Source organism: Lontra canadensis, unplaced genomic scaffold (genome assembly GCF_010015895.1).
Source record: "Lontra canadensis isolate GAN:19392208 unplaced genomic scaffold, GSC_riverotter_1.0 scaffold3, whole genome shotgun sequence".
Lineage (NCBI taxonomy): Eukaryota > Metazoa > Chordata > Mammalia > Carnivora > Mustelidae > Lontra > Lontra canadensis.
Window position 1 is genome coordinate 15,200,230 of NW_022630997.1, and position 21,419 is coordinate 15,221,648.

The 21,419-nt window shown below is 56.2% G+C and overlaps 3 protein-coding genes across 5 annotated transcripts in view; 2 read left to right on the plus strand and 1 right to left on the minus strand.

The window, feature by feature from the left end:
* Nucleotides 1-623: 623 nt before the first annotated feature.
* CALHM1 (calcium homeostasis modulator 1) lies at nucleotides 624-5,065 on the plus strand. The gene is made up of 4 exons (XM_032878311.1): nucleotides 624-889; nucleotides 1,025-1,376; nucleotides 1,763-2,482; nucleotides 4,583-5,065. The coding sequence occupies exons 1-4, from the start codon at nucleotides 624-626 to the stop codon at nucleotides 5,063-5,065; spliced, it is 1,821 nt and encodes a 606-aa protein (XP_032734202.1).
* A 2,480-nt stretch (nucleotides 5,066-7,545) lies between these two features.
* CALHM2 (calcium homeostasis modulator family member 2) lies at nucleotides 7,546-11,827 on the plus strand. Of its 2 annotated transcripts, XM_032880970.1 has the most exons (3): nucleotides 7,546-7,891; nucleotides 9,808-10,522; nucleotides 11,307-11,827. In XM_032880970.1, the coding sequence occupies exons 2-3, from the start codon at nucleotides 9,968-9,970 to the stop codon at nucleotides 11,721-11,723; spliced, it is 972 nt and encodes a 323-aa protein (XP_032736861.1). In that variant the 5' UTR covers nucleotides 7,546-7,891; nucleotides 9,808-9,967; the 3' UTR covers nucleotides 11,724-11,827. The 2 variants fall into 2 exon arrangements, with proteins under 2 accessions (XP_032736861.1, XP_032736864.1); XM_032880973.1 differs by lacking the exon at nucleotides 7,546-7,891 and having other exon boundaries at nucleotides 9,645-10,522.
* A 2,046-nt stretch (nucleotides 11,828-13,873) lies between these two features.
* Nucleotides 13,874-21,419, minus strand: part of PDCD11 (programmed cell death 11) — a 41,712-nt gene continuing 34,166 nt past the window's right edge. The window contains exons 26-36 of one of the 2 annotated variants that reach the window (XM_032880984.1): nucleotides 20,955-21,011; nucleotides 20,309-20,431; nucleotides 19,566-19,688; nucleotides 18,844-19,144; nucleotides 18,492-18,608; nucleotides 17,636-17,785; nucleotides 17,171-17,415; nucleotides 16,298-16,466; nucleotides 15,579-15,732; nucleotides 14,950-15,115; nucleotides 13,874-14,220 (exon numbers count right to left, since the gene is read on the minus strand). In XM_032880984.1, coding sequence (XP_032736875.1) covers nucleotides 14,049-14,220; nucleotides 14,950-15,115; nucleotides 15,579-15,732; nucleotides 16,298-16,466; nucleotides 17,171-17,415; nucleotides 17,636-17,785; nucleotides 18,492-18,608; nucleotides 18,844-19,144; nucleotides 19,566-19,688; nucleotides 20,309-20,431; nucleotides 20,955-21,011 — 1,777 coding nt within the window. In that variant the 3' untranslated portion in view covers nucleotides 13,874-14,048. Of the gene's footprint in view, nucleotides 14,221-14,949; nucleotides 15,116-15,578; nucleotides 15,733-16,297; nucleotides 16,467-17,170; nucleotides 17,419-17,635; nucleotides 17,786-18,491; nucleotides 18,609-18,843; nucleotides 19,145-19,565; nucleotides 19,689-20,308; nucleotides 20,432-20,954; nucleotides 21,012-21,419 lie in introns of both variants that reach the window. The other variant, XM_032880977.1, reaches the window with a different exon arrangement.

Below are 21,419 nucleotides of genomic sequence, written 5' to 3' on the forward strand. Positions count from 1 at the left end.
ATGTGGAGGGCCGGCATTGGGCCTGACCCAGGGTAAGTCCCAGGCAGGGCTCGTCTTGTCCGGCATACAGAGACACACAGACACAAAGACCTCTCCCATGGCCATTCGCACACATGCACATACACAGAAGCCCAAAGTCACAAGAAGCTCACACGTGGACACACACAGAGACACACAGATCTGGGGGCCCCACAAAGCCTCCGTATCCAGGCTCTTGCTCTGCTTGGCTTCCATTTGGTTGGAGCTGGATCTGACCTGTTTTTCTGGGAGAGCAGGCAACATCAAAGGGAGCACTTTAAGCTTGACCTCACTTTGATATGCTGATGGAGGGGCCCTGGCCTGGTTCCCCAGAGGCTCTGGAGGCCACGGCTCCAGGCATGAACCCCACAGCACCACCTCTTTAATTTTGGATCTGGGGGAGTAGAAGTAGGAGGGGCAGCCCGGAAGGGATTTGTCATCCACAGTCCTTAAACACACAGACATGCCCACAGAGACAGAAGCAGACAGAACATAAAAGCCCCTGCAATGTGCTCGCAGGCGTAGCTCCCTGGCTGGCCACGAGGAGACTCCCACAATCTTGTAGATCCCCAACCTCTTACTCCAAATTTAGGGCTTTTTACACTATGCCAGCCTACCTGAGCCCTATCTCCACTACCACCACCAGCACCACTGTCGTCCCCACTGTGGCCGCCATCACCAACAGCATTGCCATCCCCACTCCCACCACGACCCTAACTGCCATCCCCACCACCACTAGCACCACCACCACTGTCACCACCATCCCCACCACCAACACTGCCATTCCCACCACCATCACCACCATCACCACCATCCCCATGACCATCCCCACTACCACCATCGACACTACCCCATCACCACCATCACCACTGCCACCATTGCCATCCCCACCCCCACTACCATCCTAACTGCCATCCCCACTACTACTAGCACCACCACCACCATCAACAACACTACCCCATAACCACCACCATCACCACCATCCTCACCCACCACCATCACCAAGACCATCACCACCATCCCCACCACCAACACTGCCATCCCCACCATCACCATCCCCACTACCACCATCAACATTACCCTATCACCACCATCACCACTGCCACCACTGCCATCTCTACTCTGCCACCATAACTGCCATCTCCACCACCATCACCACAATCACCACCATCCCCATGACCATCCCCATCACCACCATCACCACTACTATCACTGCCATCCCCACCACCATCACCAGCACCACCACCAGGAACAGCACCAACAGCATGTTCACCTCCACCACTGCCATCAGAACCACTCTCACTTTCACCATACCCACCACCATTACTGCCCCCATCACAGCCGCCACCATCACTGCTGTGACTACCTTGTCAAACCATCACTGTCTGAACTGACAGAGGAGCCCTCATGAGCCCTCATACAACATGGAGGAAAGACCCATTGGGAAGTGCAGAAGGAAGAGGGTTCCCCTGCTTTCTAGGAACCCAGGGGAAAAGGTCAAGAAGCTCAGGCCCTGCCACAGCCCTGGCTTCTCCCACACCCCACCCCTGCTGGAGACAGTGTCTTCTCAGCCTGCCTCTGAGCCTCCTCCCACACCCACAGAGAGCTGGTCTCCAACAGGTGTGATCCCTGTGGTTTCCCAGTGCCGGGAGGCAGCCGTGGAGAGAGAAACCCAGGCGAGGAAGGGAAGGGAGGGGCGAACCCGGGCAGGACCCACAGGATTGGCTGATGTGTGCCTTCCCAGCCAGCCCCTGACCAGAAGGTTCTCAAAGAGACAGTGACCTCAGCCACGGCCCTGAGCTCTGCCTGTCCCAGCCATGCGGTGGGCACCCGCCAGGCGGAGCGGGCCCCAGGGGCCGTCCTGAAGCAGGGGCGAGGTGGGAGGAGGCCACCAGGCCCCACAGGGGGCACAATGGACAAATTCCGGATGATCTTCCAGTTTCTGCAGTCCAACCAGGAGTCCTTCATGAATGGCATCTGCGGCATCATGGCCCTGGCCAGCGCCCAGATGTACTCCGCCTTCGATTTCAGCTGCCCCTGCCTGCCGGGCTACAATGCGGCCTACAGCGCGGGCATCCTGCTGGCGCCCCCCCTTGTGCTCTTCCTGCTCGGCCTGGTGGTGAACAACAACGTGTCCATGCTGGCCGAGGAGTGGAAGCGGCCCCCGGGCCGCCGGACCAAGGACCCCGCCGTGCTGCGGTACATGCTCTGCTCCATGGTCCAGCGCGCCCTCATCGCGCCCATCGTCTGGGTGGCCGTCACGCTGCTGGATGGCAAATGCTTCCTCTGCGCCTTCTGCACTGCTGTGCCTGTGACGGTGCTGGGCAACGGCAGCCTGGCCCCTGGTCTCTCTGCGCCCGAGCTCGCCCGCCTGCTGGCCCGGGTGCCCTGCCCTGACGTCTATGATGGCGACTGGTTGCTGGCCCGCGATGTGGCCGTGCGTTACCTGCGCTGCATCTCCCAGGTGAGGAGGTGGCATGGCCTTGGCCTGGGTCTTCCCTCATGGCCCGGGTTCCCTCTGGCAAAGGTCTAACCCCCCACCTCTTGAAATGAGGCTTCCTCAGGGCACAGTCATGTTTACCCCATAGATGGGAGCTCCCCACACTGGGCTGGGGCTTCCCCTCAGTCGGAGGTCTTTGGGGCAGGGGCACTGCCCAGCAGAGGCCAGGGCTTCTGAAGGCAGAGCTGTGTGTCTTCTCTGGATCCAGGCCACCTGGAAAAAGTGCTGTGGCTAGCTTAGTCCAGAGGCCTGTGTCCTGTCTTGAGGTCCCTAGAGTGGACCTAACAGCTCGGCCAGCCCCACATCCTCCATCCAGAGCTCCAGCTGGGAAGCCTGGTATATTTGCATCGTTTTCTCCTTCCAGGCCAGGGCAGTGGTGAGGCAGGTGGGTGGCTGGGCCATTTGGGTACATTTCCCTAGCAAATGCCCCCAGCAGGTGCTTCCCTACTCTCAGGGAGTGGGATCCGAGGGTCCCAGTACCCCTGGAAGGGAGGGCTTGGGTGAGGGGGATGCTCTGTTGGGATATGCCCTAAAGGCAGGGTTGGAGGGCCCACTGACAGGGAAATCCAGGTGAGGGCTCCACTGTCTTGTCTTCTGCCCCTCTGGACCCGCCCCCCTTCTAAGCCCCCAGGCCTCCCCTGTAGTCCCGGCAGCACAGGGAGGAAGCAGCCCCATGTCAGAGGGGCAGGGAGGGTGCAGGGGGTCTGGCCTCCCGGGCCAGAGCTAGAGGAGCACTCTGCTCTGGCAAGTCCAGACAACCGGCTCCCTGGCTCTGGCCCTCCTGTGGGGCCCACATCCTCATCAGAGGCCCCACGTGAATGTGGCTCTGAGCGTCCCAGCTTTGTTTTCCTCCCAAACTACTTCCTCCCTGTGGGCACTTGTGCCATTTTCCCAGGCCTCAGGGCCTCGGACAGCTGTCCCTCTGCCTGACCTTTAAACCACCGCGTCATGAACTGAAAGGGCCCCTGGAGGGCAGGCTGCCTGGCCTAGAGACATGTTTCGTCTGGCCTTCCATATAAATTCAAAATTCAACTCGGCAACTTTGGAAAACCAGACGTTTTCACACAAAAATCAGACTTCCTGCTTTCCCTGAAACATGAGGAGACCCAGCCCCACGAGGGCCACGTTGCCTGTCTGACGGGCACAGTAGATGCCTACAGCCCCAGACCCAACACGTGCTCTATAGCCTGGCAGCCCACGTGTGCTCAGCCACAAGTCCCCGGCCCCGTTTACAGGCATTTACCCACCTCTCTCATCCTGACCCGGCCAACGCTTCTCTGTGCAGCTGGGGGCTGACCCGGAAGCCCAGCTTAGGAGAGCCTCCTGCCCCATGCCTGTCGCTGAATTATTGGCAGAACAGGTCTGGCACCCAAATGTCTAGCGCTCTTCAGCACAGTCTGAGCAAGTGTCTGGTTTGTCTCTGTGACCCTTGAGGCCTAGCTCAGAGCCCACACAGAGGAGGCTCATTTAAGGTCAGCTCCCAAAAGATAGACAACACCAGGAGCCAGAGGAGAGGAGCAAAGCTCAGATGAGGGTCCCTATGCCTCAGGAGGTCAAGGAAGAGGCATGGTTAGTGAGGGCCTGTTGACATAATCGTAGTGGCTCATCGTTACTGAGCACCGTGTACCAGGCACTGTGCTAGTCGTGATTACATTTAGTCCTCACAACAACCCGACGAGATCCGTACTACCAACAGCCCCATTTTATAGGTGGGGAAACCGAGGCACAGAGAAGTCAGGTACCTTGCTCCTGGTCAACTAGTAAGGACTGGAGACAGGGTCCAAAGCCAGGCGGCCTCAGTCCGAGGTCTGCCCAGTTATCTCCTGCGTATTGAGTGCCAGGCCCACACAGGGGGCATTTTCCACACCCGATCTCATTTCTACGAGGTGGTGCATCTATTCTGCCCATTGGACAGAAAAGGAAACAGAAGCCAAGAGGGGAAGTCATTTGCCTAGTCTGCACTCTCTCCCCTAAGGGCCCTGAGGGAGGGTGCTTTGGGGGGGTGTAGACAGGCCTGGGAGGCCAGAGGGCAGGGCCGGCCACTCTCTCCCGTCTCCCCTGCAGGCCCTGGGCTGGTCCTTTGTGCTGCTGACCACACTGCTGGCATTCGTCGTGCGCTCTGTGCGGCCCTGCTTCACCCAGGCCGCCTTCCTCCAAAGCAAGTACTGGGCCCACTATATCAACATCGAGCGCAAGCTCTTCGATGAGACGTGCACGGAGCACGCCAAGGCCTTCGCCAAGGTCTGCATCCAGCAGTTCTTCGAGGCCATGAACCACGACCTGGAGCTGGGTCATGCCCACGGGGCAGCGGCCACGGCCCCTGCTGGCTCGGCTGCCCCCGCAACCACGGACGGGGCTGAGGAGGAGAGGGAGAAGCTGCGAGGCATCACGGACCAAGGCACCATGAACAGGCTGCTGGCGAGCTGGCACAAATGCAAGCCGCCCTTGCGGCTGGGCCAGGAGGAGCCCCTGCTGGGCAACGGCTGGGCGGGGGGCGGGCCCCGGGCTCCACGCAAGGAGGTGGCCACCTACTTCAGCAGAGTGTGAGCTGGGATGGAAAAGTGAAGCCTGCCAGTGCCACAGCACAAACTCCTGGAACAGACCCACATGCCCAGGCGTTCACCTGCCCATTAAGGCAGGAAATTTGGGAGCTAGAAGGGGACATCAGTGCCCCAGCTGCGACACAGCAGTATTAGTCAGAAGGGCTCAGAACTGGCTGGGGGGGTCTGGGTGGACAAGCTCCCACCTGCCCAGCCCCCTCCCCAGCCAGTTCATCTCTACTTCACTGTCTCCTCTCAGGTCCCGTGGCCACCCTTGCTGTGAATTTTTATGATCTCTGCTCCCTTATGCTCAAGGCTCAGGGAGTGGGAGGGCGTCTTGCTGTCTCACAAAGCAGGAACCCTCTGATTTGGGTCCATCTCCTGAATGAGGCTATAGGTAGGCCGTGAGGACATGGCCCCCAGCCTCACTTGACGTAACACACCTGCGGTGGCAGGAGAGGAGATAACATGCCAGAAGTTAGGTCTACTCAGCAGAAGCCAGAGTGTGTGGTCACATGGAGGCCACCCAACACCTGTCAAGTGGACTGTTCATTTATTCAGTCCCGAGCACGAGAGTCTTCCTGTCTTAGCCTTAGACTAAGTCTAAGTCTAAGACTGAGTCTCGCCATGTCCTCAGGTAGAAGGGGCAGGAGGGCTCCCTGGAGCCTCTTTTCCAGGCACTGATCCCATTCATGAAGCTCTGCCCTCATGACTTAAGCACTTCCCAAAGGCCCCACCCCCTCATGCCATCCCCTTGGGGAGTTAAGATTCAGCACATGAATCTGGGGGGACACATTCAGACCACACCATCCTCCCTTGGAAGGCTCCTTGGAGACCACCCGAATGCCTCCTTCACATCCAAGTCTCAGGGAAATCAGACCTCCCCAGAGCTTGGGCACTTAGAAAAGAAAAGAAACTGGTATCTTTCCATTTTCTCAAAACCCCTACCCTTGGGGAGGGGGCTCCAGAGTGTTAAGAGGCTTTGGCCTGAGGTAGGGATGAGGGTGGAGGGGTGGGGTTGGGGAGCTGCCTAGAGTAGAAAGAGCTCAGACTCCAGAGCAAGAGAGAATTGGGTCAAAGGCTGGCTCTACCACTACCACTTACAGTGTCCCTCAGGCCAATTGCTTCCTTTTCTGTGCCTCAGTTTCCTTATCTATATAACGGGGATGAGGGCACCTACCTGACGGTGTTGTAATCAGGAAACAGGCGAAGCCTGTGAAGCTCGTGGGACAAAACAGGCCCTAGGTACAGGGTGGTCATTGTAATGTAGATTCCTGCAACATTGTTTTCATGATTTCCCTTCTTCCCATCTATTCTTCCCTCCATCCCCACTTCCGAGACCTGGTCTGCATTCCTTTCATTATTTGGGAGAAGGATGAACCTTGTAGGCCCAGGAGGCTGATGGAGAGGCTGGAGGGCTCCTCTGGGGGTGGGACTTCATCTAGGCCCTGAATGAGGACAGGGTTCAAAGGCATAGAGACCAGGTCTATGTTGGTGGGTGGGGAGGGGCTTCCAGTGGGAAAAGCCAGTCCAGGATATCATGAGGTACGAATGTCAAAGAAAGAACAAAGGTTTGGGTCAAGCAGATTGGGGTTTAAGAACTAGAGCAGTAAGACCTCACCAAATCCCTCTAAACCTCAGTGTGTCTATCTGTAAGACAGAACTTTAAAAGGACCCACTTTTCACAAGTATGGTGAGAATAAAAAGGGTAACTTTGGAGAGAGAATCTGGAGTGGTGTTTGGCACATGGGAGAACCTGGATAATAAACACTGGTCTTTCCCTTCATCCCTGCCCGTGACAAGCACAGCTCAGGGAGGCCAGCATGGCACTGAACAGTTCCGCCATCCTAGAACCGCAAGCTCTTGCAGAGCTGACGGGAGACTGGGGGTCTCCCTTAATCATAGGTGTCATCTAGTCTGTCCCAGGACAGGGTTCTCCCCTTTAGCATTCTTGATCCATAACTTTGCAGCCTCAGCTTGCACACGCCCATGGATGGGAAGCTCATGACCACTTTCTGGGACAGGCTGGGCAGCTCTGATGGTAACAAACCTGCCTTGTTGTAATTTCCACCCACCACCCAGAGCTCTGCCCACATGGCCTCAGAGAATCACTTGCCAGCCCTCCTGAGATTTGAAGCAATACCTGGGAGTCAGCTGAAGTATGGATAGAAGAGTCAGCAGTCAGGAGGAGGACGGGCAGGGGCAGGAGGGCTCTGAGGGAGAAGAGCCAGAATAAGGTACAGAGGCCCTGGCCCGTGCATCCTACTAGGGCTCCCCGTCAGTCTGATGGCATGGCCCACCCCTCCAACCCTGCTGGGGTCCAGCGGGAATCCAGCATGGGGAGTGCTCCTGAAACTGGCAGGGAGGGCAGGCCCAGGCAGGATGTCCCAGCAGGCCCCCCTGCCTGGCCCCAGAACTGGTCCCACTGGTGTGCAGGCCGCCGGGGCAGCTGGCTCAGGGGGGGAAGGCAAGGCCAGGCACAGGCTGGGCCACTGCCGCTGGCCGCTGAACAGGCAGCCCAACTTCCTCTCCTCTTGCACCGCCCTCCCTGCCCGCCCTCCCCTGCCTGGCGCCGGAGGGAGGCTGTTTTTCCACTCACGGCTTGCTGCACGAGTTCCATCCTGTTTCTTTCCTCTGCTTCCCTGGAGTTTAAAACTTCTTTGAAAACACCATCGAAAACACCACCGGCCCCAGGCCCTGCTGGTCTCAAGCTTCCTGCTCCGGTGCAGAAGAAAGCACGAGGGAGCCCGTGGACGGCACTTGGGGGGCCCGCCCTGCAGGCCCACGCCCCGCTGGGGCTGGAGCCACTGGTTGGCACCGCAGCTGGCCCCAGGTAAGGAAGGGCCCCTCCCTGGGGCGTGCCGGGCAACAGGGGGAGCATGGCAGGACTGCTCAAGGCTGCCCAGAGGGATTGTCCTGGGGAGAAGGGCCTCTCACTGAGGCTCCTCTGGGCAGCCCTCTTCCAGGCTGTCTTGTCTTCTGCCCTGACTGCTGTTGTAGCAGGTCCCACCCAGGCCCAGATGTTTCAGTAGTCTCAGATGATGGCCTCATCCCTCCACTGCTCACCATCCTCTGTGTTCTGATATCTTGTACCCCACTTTGGGCAGATTATGAACCCAGGGCCCCATGAAAGCTCATGAGAAACCCTGAAGTTAAGAGGCGAAAAGGAAGAGAGGAGCCTGCCTTTAACCCGTTCAGTCCTGGCAACATTACAAACTCTTTCCCAGGGTGTAGGATGGAGTCCCTGCCCTGGGCATGGGAGGAAGAGTTAGATCCCTCCTCCTCCTGGCTCCCCACATGGTCACTGAGCTCTGCCCATCCCATCTGGCAACACTGGCAGAGACTGGCATGGGGGGGTACTGCTGGCGTAAAGAGGCACAGAAGGAAATGTGGCAGGTCTCCCCACCTCTGTTTGCTGCCCGCCCTATCCCTCCATTCCCTGGCTGCTTCTGACTGTGGAGTTTTGTTTTTTATCCCCCAGATGGGGAGAACATGGGCCACACCCTAGGCTGTGTCTCTGCTTGTGTGGGTGGGGCCTAGAAAGGGAGCCCACTTCCTGGCACTACTGGAGCCCAGATCATGGCCAAACAAACTGGGGATGGGCTGGTGGGGATGGTTGAGCCTTGGCCTCCATTCTCGGTCACTGGCAGTCTGGGCAGCCCCCCTGGGAGGCTGCTACATAGGGCAGGGGTAACGGGTGGGGAAGGGAATGTTTGCCAGGACTCTCATGGTTGAGCACAGAGCAAGGGCTGGAGACCAAGAAAACAGAGGACTCACTTGGCTCCTCCCACCCTTGTCTGCTTCCCAAACCTCCTTATGTCAGGCTCAGAAGTCCTGCCCAGACACCTCCGTGCTGTCATAGCCTCAAGTGAGGCGTGTTCTCCTCTTTAGGCCTCAGATCTTGGCAGGAAAGAGAATCGTCCCCACTGCCTCACCTCTGGGAGTCACCCTAAAGTCTTGACAGGGTGAAATGGAGGGTCTCACACAGAGGACAATGGTCAGGCATCATTAATTCCTTCTCTTTTCCCGCCAGCATCCCTACGGGGAGACCAAGGGCCAGGATTTATCCTCTTTTCACAGATGAGGACACAGACCCAGAGAAAAGTCATGGAGTGTGTTGACAGCCAGAATCTCCTAAAACCAGTCTGGACTCTGAGGTCTCTAAAATGGAAAGTTCTCATGAACTCTGGGACACTGTGCCTCACTGAGCACTGACCAGACTCTTTCCTCCACCCCACCCCATGCCACTGAGGCAAACCCATGCCCTTATCTCCCAGGACACCCACTGCAGCTGGGATGCCCATGGGCTAGAGGCCTGGAGGACAACAGCCCCCAATAGTCCTAGGTCCCTCAGCGCCCTAGCACCACCAGGACCCCACATTCCCTGGCGCCACAGGGCCATCCTTAATCTCGACAGCAAGGGAAGCCTGTGGGAGTAACAAGAACCCAAGTGCCTGAGGCAGACGGACTTGAGCCTGAATCTCAGCTCTGCCACTTGTGTGTCCCAGGCAAGCCCCTCACCTCTATGCACGTGGGACAGGGCAGCTCCGTGGGGGATCGTGATGATGGGTAATGAGGGATAGAAAGCACCTGACACCCAGTGGGAGCTCAGTGAGCAGCTGTCACCATGTCCCCAAGGTCCAGGGTTCCCCAAGTCTCCTCCTTTCTCACTAGCTTGGCCATACAGGATCCCCTCGATTCCTTTCAGTTTTCCAAGGCAAACATTTATCAGCTTCCTTTATCCCATAGGAAGCACCAGGCTGGACACTGGAGGGAATAAAATGGCAAGACCATGCCCTGCCTTCAGATACCCACCAGCCTCCACTCCCTCCTAGTCCCATCAGGAACCATCGATCCTGGTCTCCCCCACCCCCAGCCTTGCCGACGGTCCCCGCACTGACGCATCACCATGGCAGCCCTGATTGCAGAGAACTTCCGCTTCCTATCACTCTTCTTCAAGAGCAAGGACGTAATGATTTTTAATGGGCTGGTGGCACTGGGCACAGTGGGCAGTCAGGAGCTGTTCTCCATGGTGGCTTTCCACTGCCCTTGCTCACCTGCCCGGAACTACCTGTATGGGCTGACAGCCATCGGTGTGCCGGCCCTGGCGCTCTTCCTCATCGGGGTCATCCTCAACAACCACACCTGGAACCTAGTCGCCGAGTGTCAGTACCGGAGGACCAAGAACTGCTCGGCCGCCCCCAACTTCCTCCTCCTCAGCTCCATCCTGGGCCGTGCAGCTGTGGCCCCTGTCACCTGGTCTGTCATCTCCCTGCTTCGAGGTGAGGCCTACGTGTGTGCTCTCAGCGAGTTTGTGGACCCATCCTCCCTCACAGCCGGGGAGAAGGGCTTCCCACCAGCCCATGCCGCCGAAATCCTGGCCAGGTTCCCTTGCGGGGAGGAACCTGCCAACATGTCGGGCTTCCGGGAGGAGGTCACCCGCAGGCTCAAGTATGAGTCCCAGGTAAGGCTGTGCAAGGGGAAGCTCCTCTTCTTTCTTCCCTAGGTGACAGCGGGTGGGAAGGTACCAGGCGGGGGGTCCAGTGTTGAAGCCAGAGCTGGTCCTCGGGGGCTAGGGTCTCCAGGAAAGCACTAGATCAGCATCAGTATCTGAGTTGGGTAGCCTGTGGCTTAGGACTTGGTGAGGCAAGTTTTAAACATTAAAGGAACGTTCTTCTGGCTCAGACTTAGGCTTGATCCCGGTCATCGCTACTTGTCCGATTGAGCACGAGCCCCTGTAAGCTTACGAAACATCTGCTGTCAGCTAGGAGTTGACAAGTTCCTATCCCCAGAAGGACCCCAGCCCAGCACCAAGGGAGCCCAGGTGTTGCCGACCTCAGGGAGTCCCCCGAGCCAGGAAGCGACGGCTGCTGCCCTGATCCTAGCCTCAGCCGTGGCTCACTTCTGAGGGAGCACGGGTCCGTCCGGGCAGAGGCCTGGGCAGAACACACAGCTGGAAGTGCTCCCTCAGAGCAGCAGGGCATGTAGGGGACAGGAAGGAGCCCAGGATTTTCTAAAAAGCAAAAACCAAAACCAGAGCACGTGAGTTCAAAGGAGTGAGGACGGAGTGGAATCCCAGCCGGAAGGGCCGGCTTCCCTCAGAGAGGGAGAAGCTGCTCTCAGAGGGTGTGGCCCACAGGGTCAGCCCAGCCCAAGCCCTCTGACCTGCTTGTCCGGCTTCTTCCTGGGGCGGGTGAGGGTCCAGGCAGCCCCTTGCCCCTCCTCAAACCTGCCCCTTCCCCGGCCAGCTCTTCGGGTGGCTGCTCATCGGCGTGGTGGCCATCCTGGTGTTCCTGACCAAGTGCCTCAAGCGCTACTGCTCGCCGCTCAGCTACCGCCAGGAGGCCTACTGGGCGCAGTACCGCACCAGCGAGGACCAGCTCTTCCAGCGCACGGCGGAGGTGCACTCCCGGGTGCTGGCCGCCAACAACGTGCGCCGCTTCTTCGGCTTCGTGGCGCTCAGCAAGGAGGACGAGGAGCTGGTGGCCAGGTTCCCGGTAGAAGGCACACAGCCTCGGCCGCAGTGGAACGCCATCACCGGCGTCTATCTGTACCACGAGAACCTGGGCCTCCCGCTCTACAGCCGCCTGCACAAGTGGGCTCAGGGTCTGACGGGCAACGGGGCAGCGCCCGAGACCGTGGAGATGGCCCCGCTCGCCTCCTAGGGGTCTGGCCCCCACCCTCTCTGCAGGGGATGGTACTTGGTCTCAAACTGAACTCCATGCCTGCTCCCACCAGCATCAGAAGGGTTTTTTTTTTTCACTTGGGGGGGAAATGGGCCAAGAGCCAGGAGGACAAAGTAGCTTGGGGTGTGGAGAGTGAGCAGACAGTGGGGCCCACTCCAACAGGAAGGCCCCAGCTCTTAAGAAATCCCCTCTCCCGCCGACAGCAACCACTCAGTCAACAGCTTGAGAGAAAAGACCCTTCTGTAGAACTGGTCCTTCCGTAACTATGATGTGGACGACCTTTTACTGACGGGACTCCAAGCCTCGGCAGCCATGGCCAGCGGAGCCAGGTGACAGGGAAGCTCACCAGCAGATGCCTCGTACGGGACACCGTGTGGTTAACGTACACGTGACTGACGTGGTTACCTGGCTCGGGGGCGCTCAGCCCGGAGATGCCCTCCAACATCCACCTCTGGCTTTATTTTATATACTTAAATTTTTGATAAAAGTTTTTCTTAGTATAAAGCACTAGCTTGGTGTCTGCATGATTGGATGGGCCATGCCACAGTAGGCCGGTAGTCATGGCGACAGGCCCAAATCCCATCCCCTTTGTGGGAGGGGTGGGGGACAGGGAGACCCTGGGTGAGATTAAAATGGATGGGAGGGAGGACAGGGGTAGAGGGAAAAAGCCAAGTGTTGGGAAGGCCCTACGGCTGATGATGTCTTGACAATTAGATTCAGTTATCTGATTTGATTTGAGGAGGTGAAACCTGGCCTTTCTTGGAGGGAAAATTGGCTTCAATTTCATGAGTCAGAAGATTGCACACTCGTATGGCAGACTGGCTCCTACAGCCTGTGCTAACGCCCAAAAACCAGGACAGCCTCAGCTGGGCCTCTCCCCCGACCCACACACACCCACCCCTGTCTGGTCACCTCCACCACCTCTAAAACCTTTGATGCTCTCCCTGTCCTGCTTCCCAGCATTCGACCCAGTCACTTCCCATGGAAAAGCTCTCCCACTCTCAGGGCACATAAAGCTCTCTGCCAAAGAAAACATTTAACCCCCTTAAGACCAAGCTGAATAGGAACTGGCTTCAACAACTACAGGGTCTGTGCTGGTGTCCAAGAATTCTGAAACATACAGGATTATTACGATCAAAGGAGACAGAGTCCATCTTTCTAGGAAGTTTACAAGGGTCACAGGGAGGTATGGGTGTAGTGGACCCAACCTGTCCCCATTCCCTCCAATCTCAAGGAAAACCATCAAGCCAATCAATGCCCTCCACCCAGCAACCTCTTCCCAGAGGAGCCACAAGGAGAAACAGTGCAGTTCTTCCCAGCTCACAGAGCATGGCAGTCTACACCCTAACCAAGCCTCCTACCCACAGGCCCTGCGGCAGCACACAAACATACATTCTCATTCCATCCACAGAACAACTCTTCAGAGTAAGACTTTTTGTCCCCATTTCACAAATGAGACACCCACCTTGGAGACCTTAGATAATCGGGGCCTGGTGAGCCTGGGAGGCAACACCACCAGGTAATTTAAGCTAATACCTATGGCTTTCCTCTCAAAAGGCCCGGCTCCCCAATGGTCCTTCTCCCTAAAGGGGTCTGCCTTTGTCCTCCTGTCCCAGCCTCATGTACTCCACAAAAGGGCACAAGAACTAGCTGAGCTCAGGTTGAGGGAATGCCCAGAGACTCTGAGACCTAGGGGAGAAGGCCCGCTCCCTGGGCTCTGCTGACTCCCTCTGGTTGGACCAAGAGGCTGCCAGGGCCAAAGAGGGATCCTGACCACAAGATCGTCAGGAGTCAGCCCCTCCATTCCTCCTCCCCAGGAAACCCCCAAGAGGGAGAGAGTCTTCGCTCTTTAAGGAGTCCAAGAGCCTGCTGTTTATAGCAACCTCAGAAAAAGGGAAAATGGGCACCCGGGTAGCTCAGTCAGTTAAGCGTCTGACTCTTGATTTCAGCTCATGATCTCGGGGCTGTGAGATCGAGCCCCATGTTGGGCTCCACGCTCAGTGGTGAGTCTGCTTGAGATTCTCTCTCTCCCTCTGCCCCTTCCCCCTCGTATGTGCTTTCTCTCTCTTGTTCTAAAAAAAGGGGGGGGTGAAATAAAGCAGTACTAAAATAAAACATGCAAAAAGGAATTATAGGAAAGCTGAAATTGTTTTTCATCCTGACAGGATTACCATAAAGTTGCTGCAGAAAAAGCAACACTTAAATAAGAGTCCTCAGGCAACACAGTTTTCCAGCGGCCCAGGGGCCCGAGACTCAGCCGGGCTGGCTCACTGCTGACGTGGTCATCCGAGGCCAGCTTGGCCACTAGTCCTCCAACACAGAGCTCTTAGCTTCCACATATTCCAGGGCCTTCGCCTTTACTGCCTGCACATCCTTCTCAGTGCCATGTTGTTTCTCATAGTCCAGGTAGCGCTTGAAGAAGAATTTCATTCGCTTGGGGGCCAGGCTGAGATGAATGACCCGTTCAAAGATGTCCCTGTGGAGAAGAGTAAGGCAGCATTTGCCTCCTGCCCCCGGCCACTTGACCGCTGACTAGTTTTAGTCTACTTGCCCTGCGGCTCTGCAGCCAGGCCCCCTGTACCCCAGCACCCTCACTCCTACCTTTACATTTACTACCATCTTAACTCCTAAGGTGTCCATGGGGAGAGAGACTACCACCCTCACTTTCCAGATCAGACAGACACTCACGGGTGTTAAAAGGACTTAGTGGCCTGAAGTCACACAGTGAGTCAGGACAAAGCTGCTGGGATGGAGATATACACAAGGTAGGGATCTGTGAGAAGAGCTCTGCTTCAAACTCACTGATGGGCTTGGGCGAGGCACTAGTTCTTTCTGGACCTCAGTCCACCTGTCTCTAACCCTCTCTGCCCCTTTGGGGATGCAGGTGACAACAGCAAGCCTGCGACCATTCTCTACCACAAGAGCCAGGCTCAATGAATTATGTGGGAAATCCAAGTCTTCTGACCCCCACACCAGGGCCAGCCCACCCAAGACTCCAGACACAGACCAGAGGCTGGCTCCTGAGGCAGCAAAACAAGTTGGAAAATGAGTACCACGGGACCTTGTATGTCACGTCAAAGCTAGTCTTCCAGTCAGTGAGAGAACTGGGAATACTGGAAGATTCCAGGGGGTAAAACTCATCCACTTGGCCCACATCCCCAACCTTTCACAGTTAATTCAGCCCTGGCCTCTCTTTGCCTCTCACCGGACTTCCTTCTGGCTGCCATGCTTAATGGTCATGTCGATGTAAACCGACCAGACGTCAGTGCGCTTCGGGTAGGTGCTCAGTGTGTTCTCAAAAATGGCTTTGGCCCGTTCCGCATCCCCCAGCTGGAACTCCAGCTGGGCAAACTTGGCAATCACATCCACATCTGCAGGGAGAGACAGCTCAGACACACAAAGCAGAGAGACCCCTCCCCACAGCATAACGTGCTGCACGGACAGTCTGACTCCTGACTCCCTATGCATAGGTTCCAAGACCTAGGTGATGACAAGTGAACACTGGGAAAGTTTGGGGCCAAATACACAAATGGGCACTGATGTAGGACTCCCACTGCAGACACCTCACTCTCTGGCTCAGAAAGGAGATGGGGCAGGGGCAACAAAATCAGCACTGATTATTTTTTGTTCCTCCATCTCTAAAAAGTTTAGCATTTGAAATGCAACACATGTGATGTTCATGAGCATATAATCAACAGTGAGATCCATGCCCTCCACCAGGCTTTCCTAATACCACACCACCCTCAGATGAGAAAACCTCCAATCCCTACGCCCAGATATCACAGAGCATAATGTGACCAGGAATGGGGCTGGAGGCTAGGGATGAGCACTCACGCTCTTTAATGGGCAGACATTCGAGAGCTCGCTGCATCACACGGTGACTAGCCCCAGCCTGGCCCCTCCGCAGAAGAAAGGAGCCATATTTGATCCAGACAGCTTTCTCCTGCCTGAACCGCTTCAGCATCCGGTTGTAGAGCTCACCAGCTTCCTGTGATTTGAAGTGTGATAAGACAGAGGGGGCAACAACAGAGACAGGAAGAATAACAAATGACAGACAGCTATGCTCATAAGAGGCTAGACATGGCCTCAGACTCTGGTCACTATGTAGGCGCAACTCTAGATCCTGAGGAAAGCGGGCAGGTTCCCAGAGATGGGGAGAGCACAGAAAGGGCCTAACAGGGTAGGGAGTCCCCCTACTAATCCTGTGCTGTATGGAGGTCCTAAGAGTAGAAGAACATGAGAATGCCAAGGGAGAAGAGGAGAGACAGAAAAGGGATGTGGCTGAGCTGCTGCCTTGTGGCTGTAGGTCCATGAGATACACGACAGGGGTCCACTGTCCCCTTTACTTCCCTCATCTTTGCCCTGCCTTCCTAAAGCAGACACGGGAGGAAAGGACTCCTCGCACTTGGAAGATGAACAAGTTGGGGCCCAGAGGTCACAGAGCAAGCCTGTGTGGAAGACTCCCTGGACTTGCCAGGAATTAGTTTCCGAGTCGCCGAGGACCGCCTGACAGTGGGCCGCCTGACAGTGGGCCGCCTGGCCCAGACTCCTACCTGGAATTTCTCTGACTTGGCGTAGATGTCAGCCAGATGGATAAAGACCTTGAGAGGCTCGTTGTACTGCACGGCCCGCTCGAAGACCTTGGTCAGTGACTCCTGAGAGCCATACATGTTTTCTAGATTCAGCAGCGCCACCCACACGTTCAGCTTCTCCTGCTCCTCTCTGGAGGGAGAGTCCGCACATGAGCTCCATCACTTCCGCCCGAGGAAGCCTGCACTACCACCCAGGGATGCTGCCTGGAACTACTACTTCCTTCGCAGGCTCCAACCACACCCTCAGCTCCTGCCCTCAAGTGAACCCGTGGCCCCCGCTGTAGCTCTCACGGAAGCAGGAACGCCCGGCCCTGACTCCTGGGCTTCCCCTGGTGTCTGCCTCCATTCTGAAAAAGGAAGCCCACGAAATTTTAACCTGGCTCAAGGTTTGGCCGGAAAGGAACAGAATCTCTGGTCTGGTTCTGTCTCCAAACTAAGAGAACGAAGCAAAGGCTCGCCGACCCTCCTCTTAGCTGTCAGGAAACTCAGTCTACCCTGTGCCTGGCACGTGGCCACTGAGTGTCTGCACCCACCTATGCGCAGTCGTTGTCCCTGTTCTACTTCTGTTCCAAGTTGGGCACCTTATCTAAGCACAGGGACTCCTGTAAGTGTCACCCTTCACTACCTCAGTGAAGAGGACTATAAAATATAAACGAGCAGATCTGTTTCGCTAGGAGCCGAAGCCTGAAAATCCACGGGTGCTGATGGCAGCCACCCAAACTGCTGTCGGCCTCCTGAGGAGGAAACGGTCCGCAGGCGACAAGGCCTGCAGCCCGGGGAGACACCTCCCTGTCAAGAGCCAACCCCTACGCAAGCAGGGGGCCAAGCCGAGACCTGAAGGAAATGGTCTTGAGAGCCCTCTCAGCCACGGCCCGGGCCTTCTCGATTTCTGTGGCCTGCAGGTGGAAGGCCATGTACTGTAGCCACAGGATGGAGCTGTTGGGGGAGCTCAGCAGGAGGCGGTCAAAATCATCCGCTGACTCTGGCTGTCGCCCAGGATCCATGAGCGCCTCCTCGATGCGGGACAGCTCTTTCTCTGCCTTCTGCTTCTCCAACAGCCTTTCCTTCTTGCTCTTCTTCTGCTACGGAAGGCACAAACACTCGTGAGTAACCTGCTCCCCAGGCCAGTAAGGCAGTCTGTGCTGGAAGCCAGAGAAGGCAGGGCGGTCCGTGAGCCCTAGGATTGCTCATAGGCCTGAGACTGCCCTGCCCCATCAGGACACTCAGGCCTGGACAGAGCAAAGGAGACTGGCCCCCAGGGCTCCCTGCTAAAGGACAAAGCCCTGCAAAATACGCCACCGTGGCCTGCTGCGGCTCGTCGTCCTCCTCGCTGTCTGAGCTGTCTCCTCGAGGTGGTAATGCCGGGGTCAGAGAGTCTAGTCCCACATCCCAAACGAAACCAGAGGACAGCTGGAGCCGGGGCGCTTCTGCTGGCCTGGTCAGCTTCTCCTAAAGGATCACAGAGGTGTGTGAGGAAAGCACTCAGCTCGGGCTGCACCCTGTTCCCCCTGAGAAGCCAGGGCCCCCACCACGCACAGAGACCTTCCTCACCCCCCAGGGCCAGGCTACGCCAGGCCCACTCCGCTGGAGAAACTACATAGTAGTGATGTAAAAGATTTCCTTGTAAATAAATTCATTTAGGAAACAAGCTTATAAAGCATACGTATGTAAAGACAAATTAAAAAATCCCATATATATGTGTATTCCTACATACGTTCTTGTATGAAGTACCATATGCGTATAACGTGATAGCAGAGCTGGGACAGAGACGTGACAGGCGTTCCAAAGGTGTAGGGATATGAGTACCTAACGTCTGGGCAGCCCTTTCACAGGCCTCTGTCCAAATGGTACCGTCCTCATTTTTCAGAGGGAGATACAGGCTCAAAGAGGTTAAGCCTTTATTTGCCTACCACACTGATTTAATTCCACTCTACTCAATAAACACTGATGAGAACTTATTTTATGCAGCCCACTCCTTGGGTAAAGCAGGGTCTCTGTCCTCAGGATGCTAATGACCAAGTGAAGACCTAGCAGCCCTGCCTTAGGCCATGGGAGAGAAGAGGATGAGCCCAAGACTGTCCAGCTCTCAGGCAGGGGACCAAGGACCTCCCTCCCCAGCACAGCCTGTCCACCCCCACTCAGCGCTGTCCCTCACCTTGGGGAGCACACTCATCTCTTCCATCTCCTCTTCTCCCTCCCGATAGTACACTTCAACACCGCTGTCATCCTCCTCTGATGGAGCAACTTTCTTCTGCTTCTTGTTCACTCTTTCCTGAAGTCATCGGGGCGGGGGCGGGGTGGGGGAGAGATGGCGAGCCGCCCTCCTGCGCCGGAGAACCCGCAGGCAGCCCAGGGCCATGCCCTCCCCCTGCCCCTCCTAGCACCCCCCAGGGCCCGGCTCCGAACTCACACGGCTCTCAGTCCAAGAGAAGGCTACTTGGCTGGCCAGTTGGCTGTGAAACACAGTCCCTTCCCCAAGAGGGGGCCGCCCTCCCTGAGGGACGCACCTGCTCGCCTGCAGACTCCTGGCGCCACCGCCTGCCCCGCTTCTCTGCCTGCGGTTTCTGGGCCTCACTCTTCTCCTGGCCGGGCAGTTGTGCCTCCTCTGGCCCCTCCTGGTTCCTCTTCCTTTTCCTTTTCTGATTCTTCTTCTTCTCTTCTTCTCCTTTGTGCTCTTTCTCTGCCGCCTCCCTTTCCCTCTCCTCTTGTTTTAGAAGTGGCAGTCCTAGGGAGGCAGGAAACACGTCCGGCTTCCCAGTGTCATCAGGGAGGAACGACAGCTCTACCAGGTTCTTCCCGCGGTTCAGGCTACAACAGGGAGGGAGGGAGGACAATGACGACAACAAACACAGCAAGTAGCCCAGGCCTCCCTCTCTTGAGCAGCCCAGTTTTCTGGGCCCGGCACCCCCTGCCTTGGAATCTGTTCAGTATTCTTCAGAATGACCTGCACATTTTACCAGACTGAACAGTGAAATACAGGGGTCAGCTGCGATGCTCCCTTACTCTGTCCCCAACAACAACTGCCTATGCACAGAAAAGTCTCCGCATCAGCTTTCAGGAGCCAAGACTAGGGCTGAGGTAGAAGGCTCCAAACAACAGGGCTGTGTTCATCTGAACACTGCACCACAACCCCCCAAGCCGTTGTGTCTAATTTACCTCTGAATCTCCTCCCAGGGCTCCCAGGGAAATGAGGGGGTGCAGGGCAGGGTGCGGCAGGGGAGACACCTACCTCAGGATCTTGGCTGTGAGCAGCTTCCCTTCCGGGAGGTGTTTGTTGTAAAGGGCTTTCTCAGATGGACTGTACTGGGAGACATACGGATATCGGGCCAAACCCACAACAGAGGGGCCAAGGCTGACAGGAGAGAGACAAGGGTCCTGTGATCATAAATACAGCAACAGAGTCCCAGCCTAGCCTAGTGCCTCCACTTTCCCAAGGACCCAAGTTGTGACAAGGATTTAGGACAGACAGAAGTTCCTGGCACTCAAAAGGATACAGAGAGCTTTGTAAACTAGCAACAGTTATCAGGCATAATGAAGGTGGGACTGAAGGGAGTCTCCCACCCCACACCAGAACACCAGAACACATGAATCTCAACGGCTGGAGAAGATGAAAATGACGAAGCTGTGGCAGAAAAGGCCGTGCTCCCTGCCGGCTGTGAATGCTACGTAATTTCACAGAACATTTACCAATCATGATCAAATACTAAATCAAAGAAAATCCAAATATATTTAAAATTGAAATTGAATATGCCATGCTCTTTGTCCGAAACACCAATAAAAATAGTCAAAACTTTTTTTAAAGTCTAAAAACATCTCAGAATTTTAATAAACTGATGAGAACTCAGCCTCCCTTTTCCTTTCTATCTTCTTCAGAGAAAGTGACCAAGGAACGCCACAGACTAAGGACCAGAACAGGTCCAGGGGGTGGGGGATGGCGCTCACGTCAGGCCCAGCAAGCGCCACCTCACTCACCGGAAGAGCACGCCATGCGGCTGGACAGACTTCACATAGCCCCTCAGGAGCTGCCCTTCCTGAATGTCCTGGATGGAGTTGATCTCAGGATCAGTTATTTTGCTCTTCGTCTTCGGGTTTGTCCTAAAGGAATAAAAGGCTTACGTACACATACCCCAACCCTCCTTTCCCCACTCTTACCCCCGACTCGTTTGCGATAAACTCTACATTTAAGAATACAACTCTGGACCCATCCATAGGCTTATACCTTCAGAGCCCAGCCCTACTCTCTCCTGAAATTCCTGTCAGGACTTGGCCTCAAAAACATCGATTTCTAACCACAGAACAGGCTGACTTCAGGCCAATCACTCCATGACACATGCCATGAACTATGGAACCCAGGGGTTGGACCATCTCCCCACACTGGGGTCACTGCATGGCCACCTTGAACATCACATTCAGATGTCCGAACCTTGCCCTGGGCAATAAGAGTCTGCGCTGACAGGTTCTTCTAGCAATGTGAATGCCCGCAGCTTTTCTGGACAGACAGGGCCAGGTAGAAAGTGCACGAGCAGAGAAGAAAGGGGGGAAGCCCCAAGTTCTGTATCAGGTCTATGCAGCCTAGCCTCTCTTCCATGCCCTTCTCTTCCCCACCACAGACACTCACCTGGACGATCGCAGTGACAGAGTCAGCACGTGGCCTGTAGTAGCCAGGACGTAACACCTGGAATGAGAGCCGGAAAACGAGATGCTGACTTTTCAGCATCCTAGGAGACAGCAGAACACTGGAGCTTCCTCTCCACAAGGCTGACCAACAGGCCAGAGTGAAGGGACAGGACACCTGGGCTCTGTTCTTCATTCTGTTGAGAATGTGCTGAGGGACTCTGGACAAGTCACCTCTCTGGGCCTCAGTTTATTAGCCTCTCACTACCTAGTCTTCTTACCCAAGAAAGGTTCTGGGAGAAGAAAACGAAGGAGGCATGGATCCCTTGGGAAGACACAGAGAACCACATGGGTACCCAGAGGAGGTGACACCAGCCTGATGTTGGATCCCAGCAGTGTGCAGTCTTAGCCACTAACCACTGGGAACCGTAACCAGGGGATGACCTAGGTCCTAGAGCAGGCTCGTGGC

Coding starts and splice junctions, on each gene's coding strand:
- CALHM1 (XM_032878311.1), top strand. CDS start 624: ATGCCAGCCTACCTGAGCCCTATCTCCACTACCACCACCAGCACCACT. Junction 1,377..1,762: donor CAGCCGCCACCATCACTGCT/GTGACTACCTTG, acceptor GTGCCTTCCCAG/CCAGCCCCTGACCAGAAGGT. Junction 2,483..4,582: donor ACCTGCGCTGCATCTCCCAG/GTGAGGAGGTGG, acceptor TCTCCCCTGCAG/GCCCTGGGCTGGTCCTTTGT.
- CALHM2 (XM_032880970.1), top strand. CDS start 9,968: ATGGCAGCCCTGATTGCAGAGAACTTCCGCTTCCTATCACTCTTCTTC. Junction 10,523..11,306: donor GGCTCAAGTATGAGTCCCAG/GTAAGGCTGTGC, acceptor TTCCCCGGCCAG/CTCTTCGGGTGGCTGCTCAT.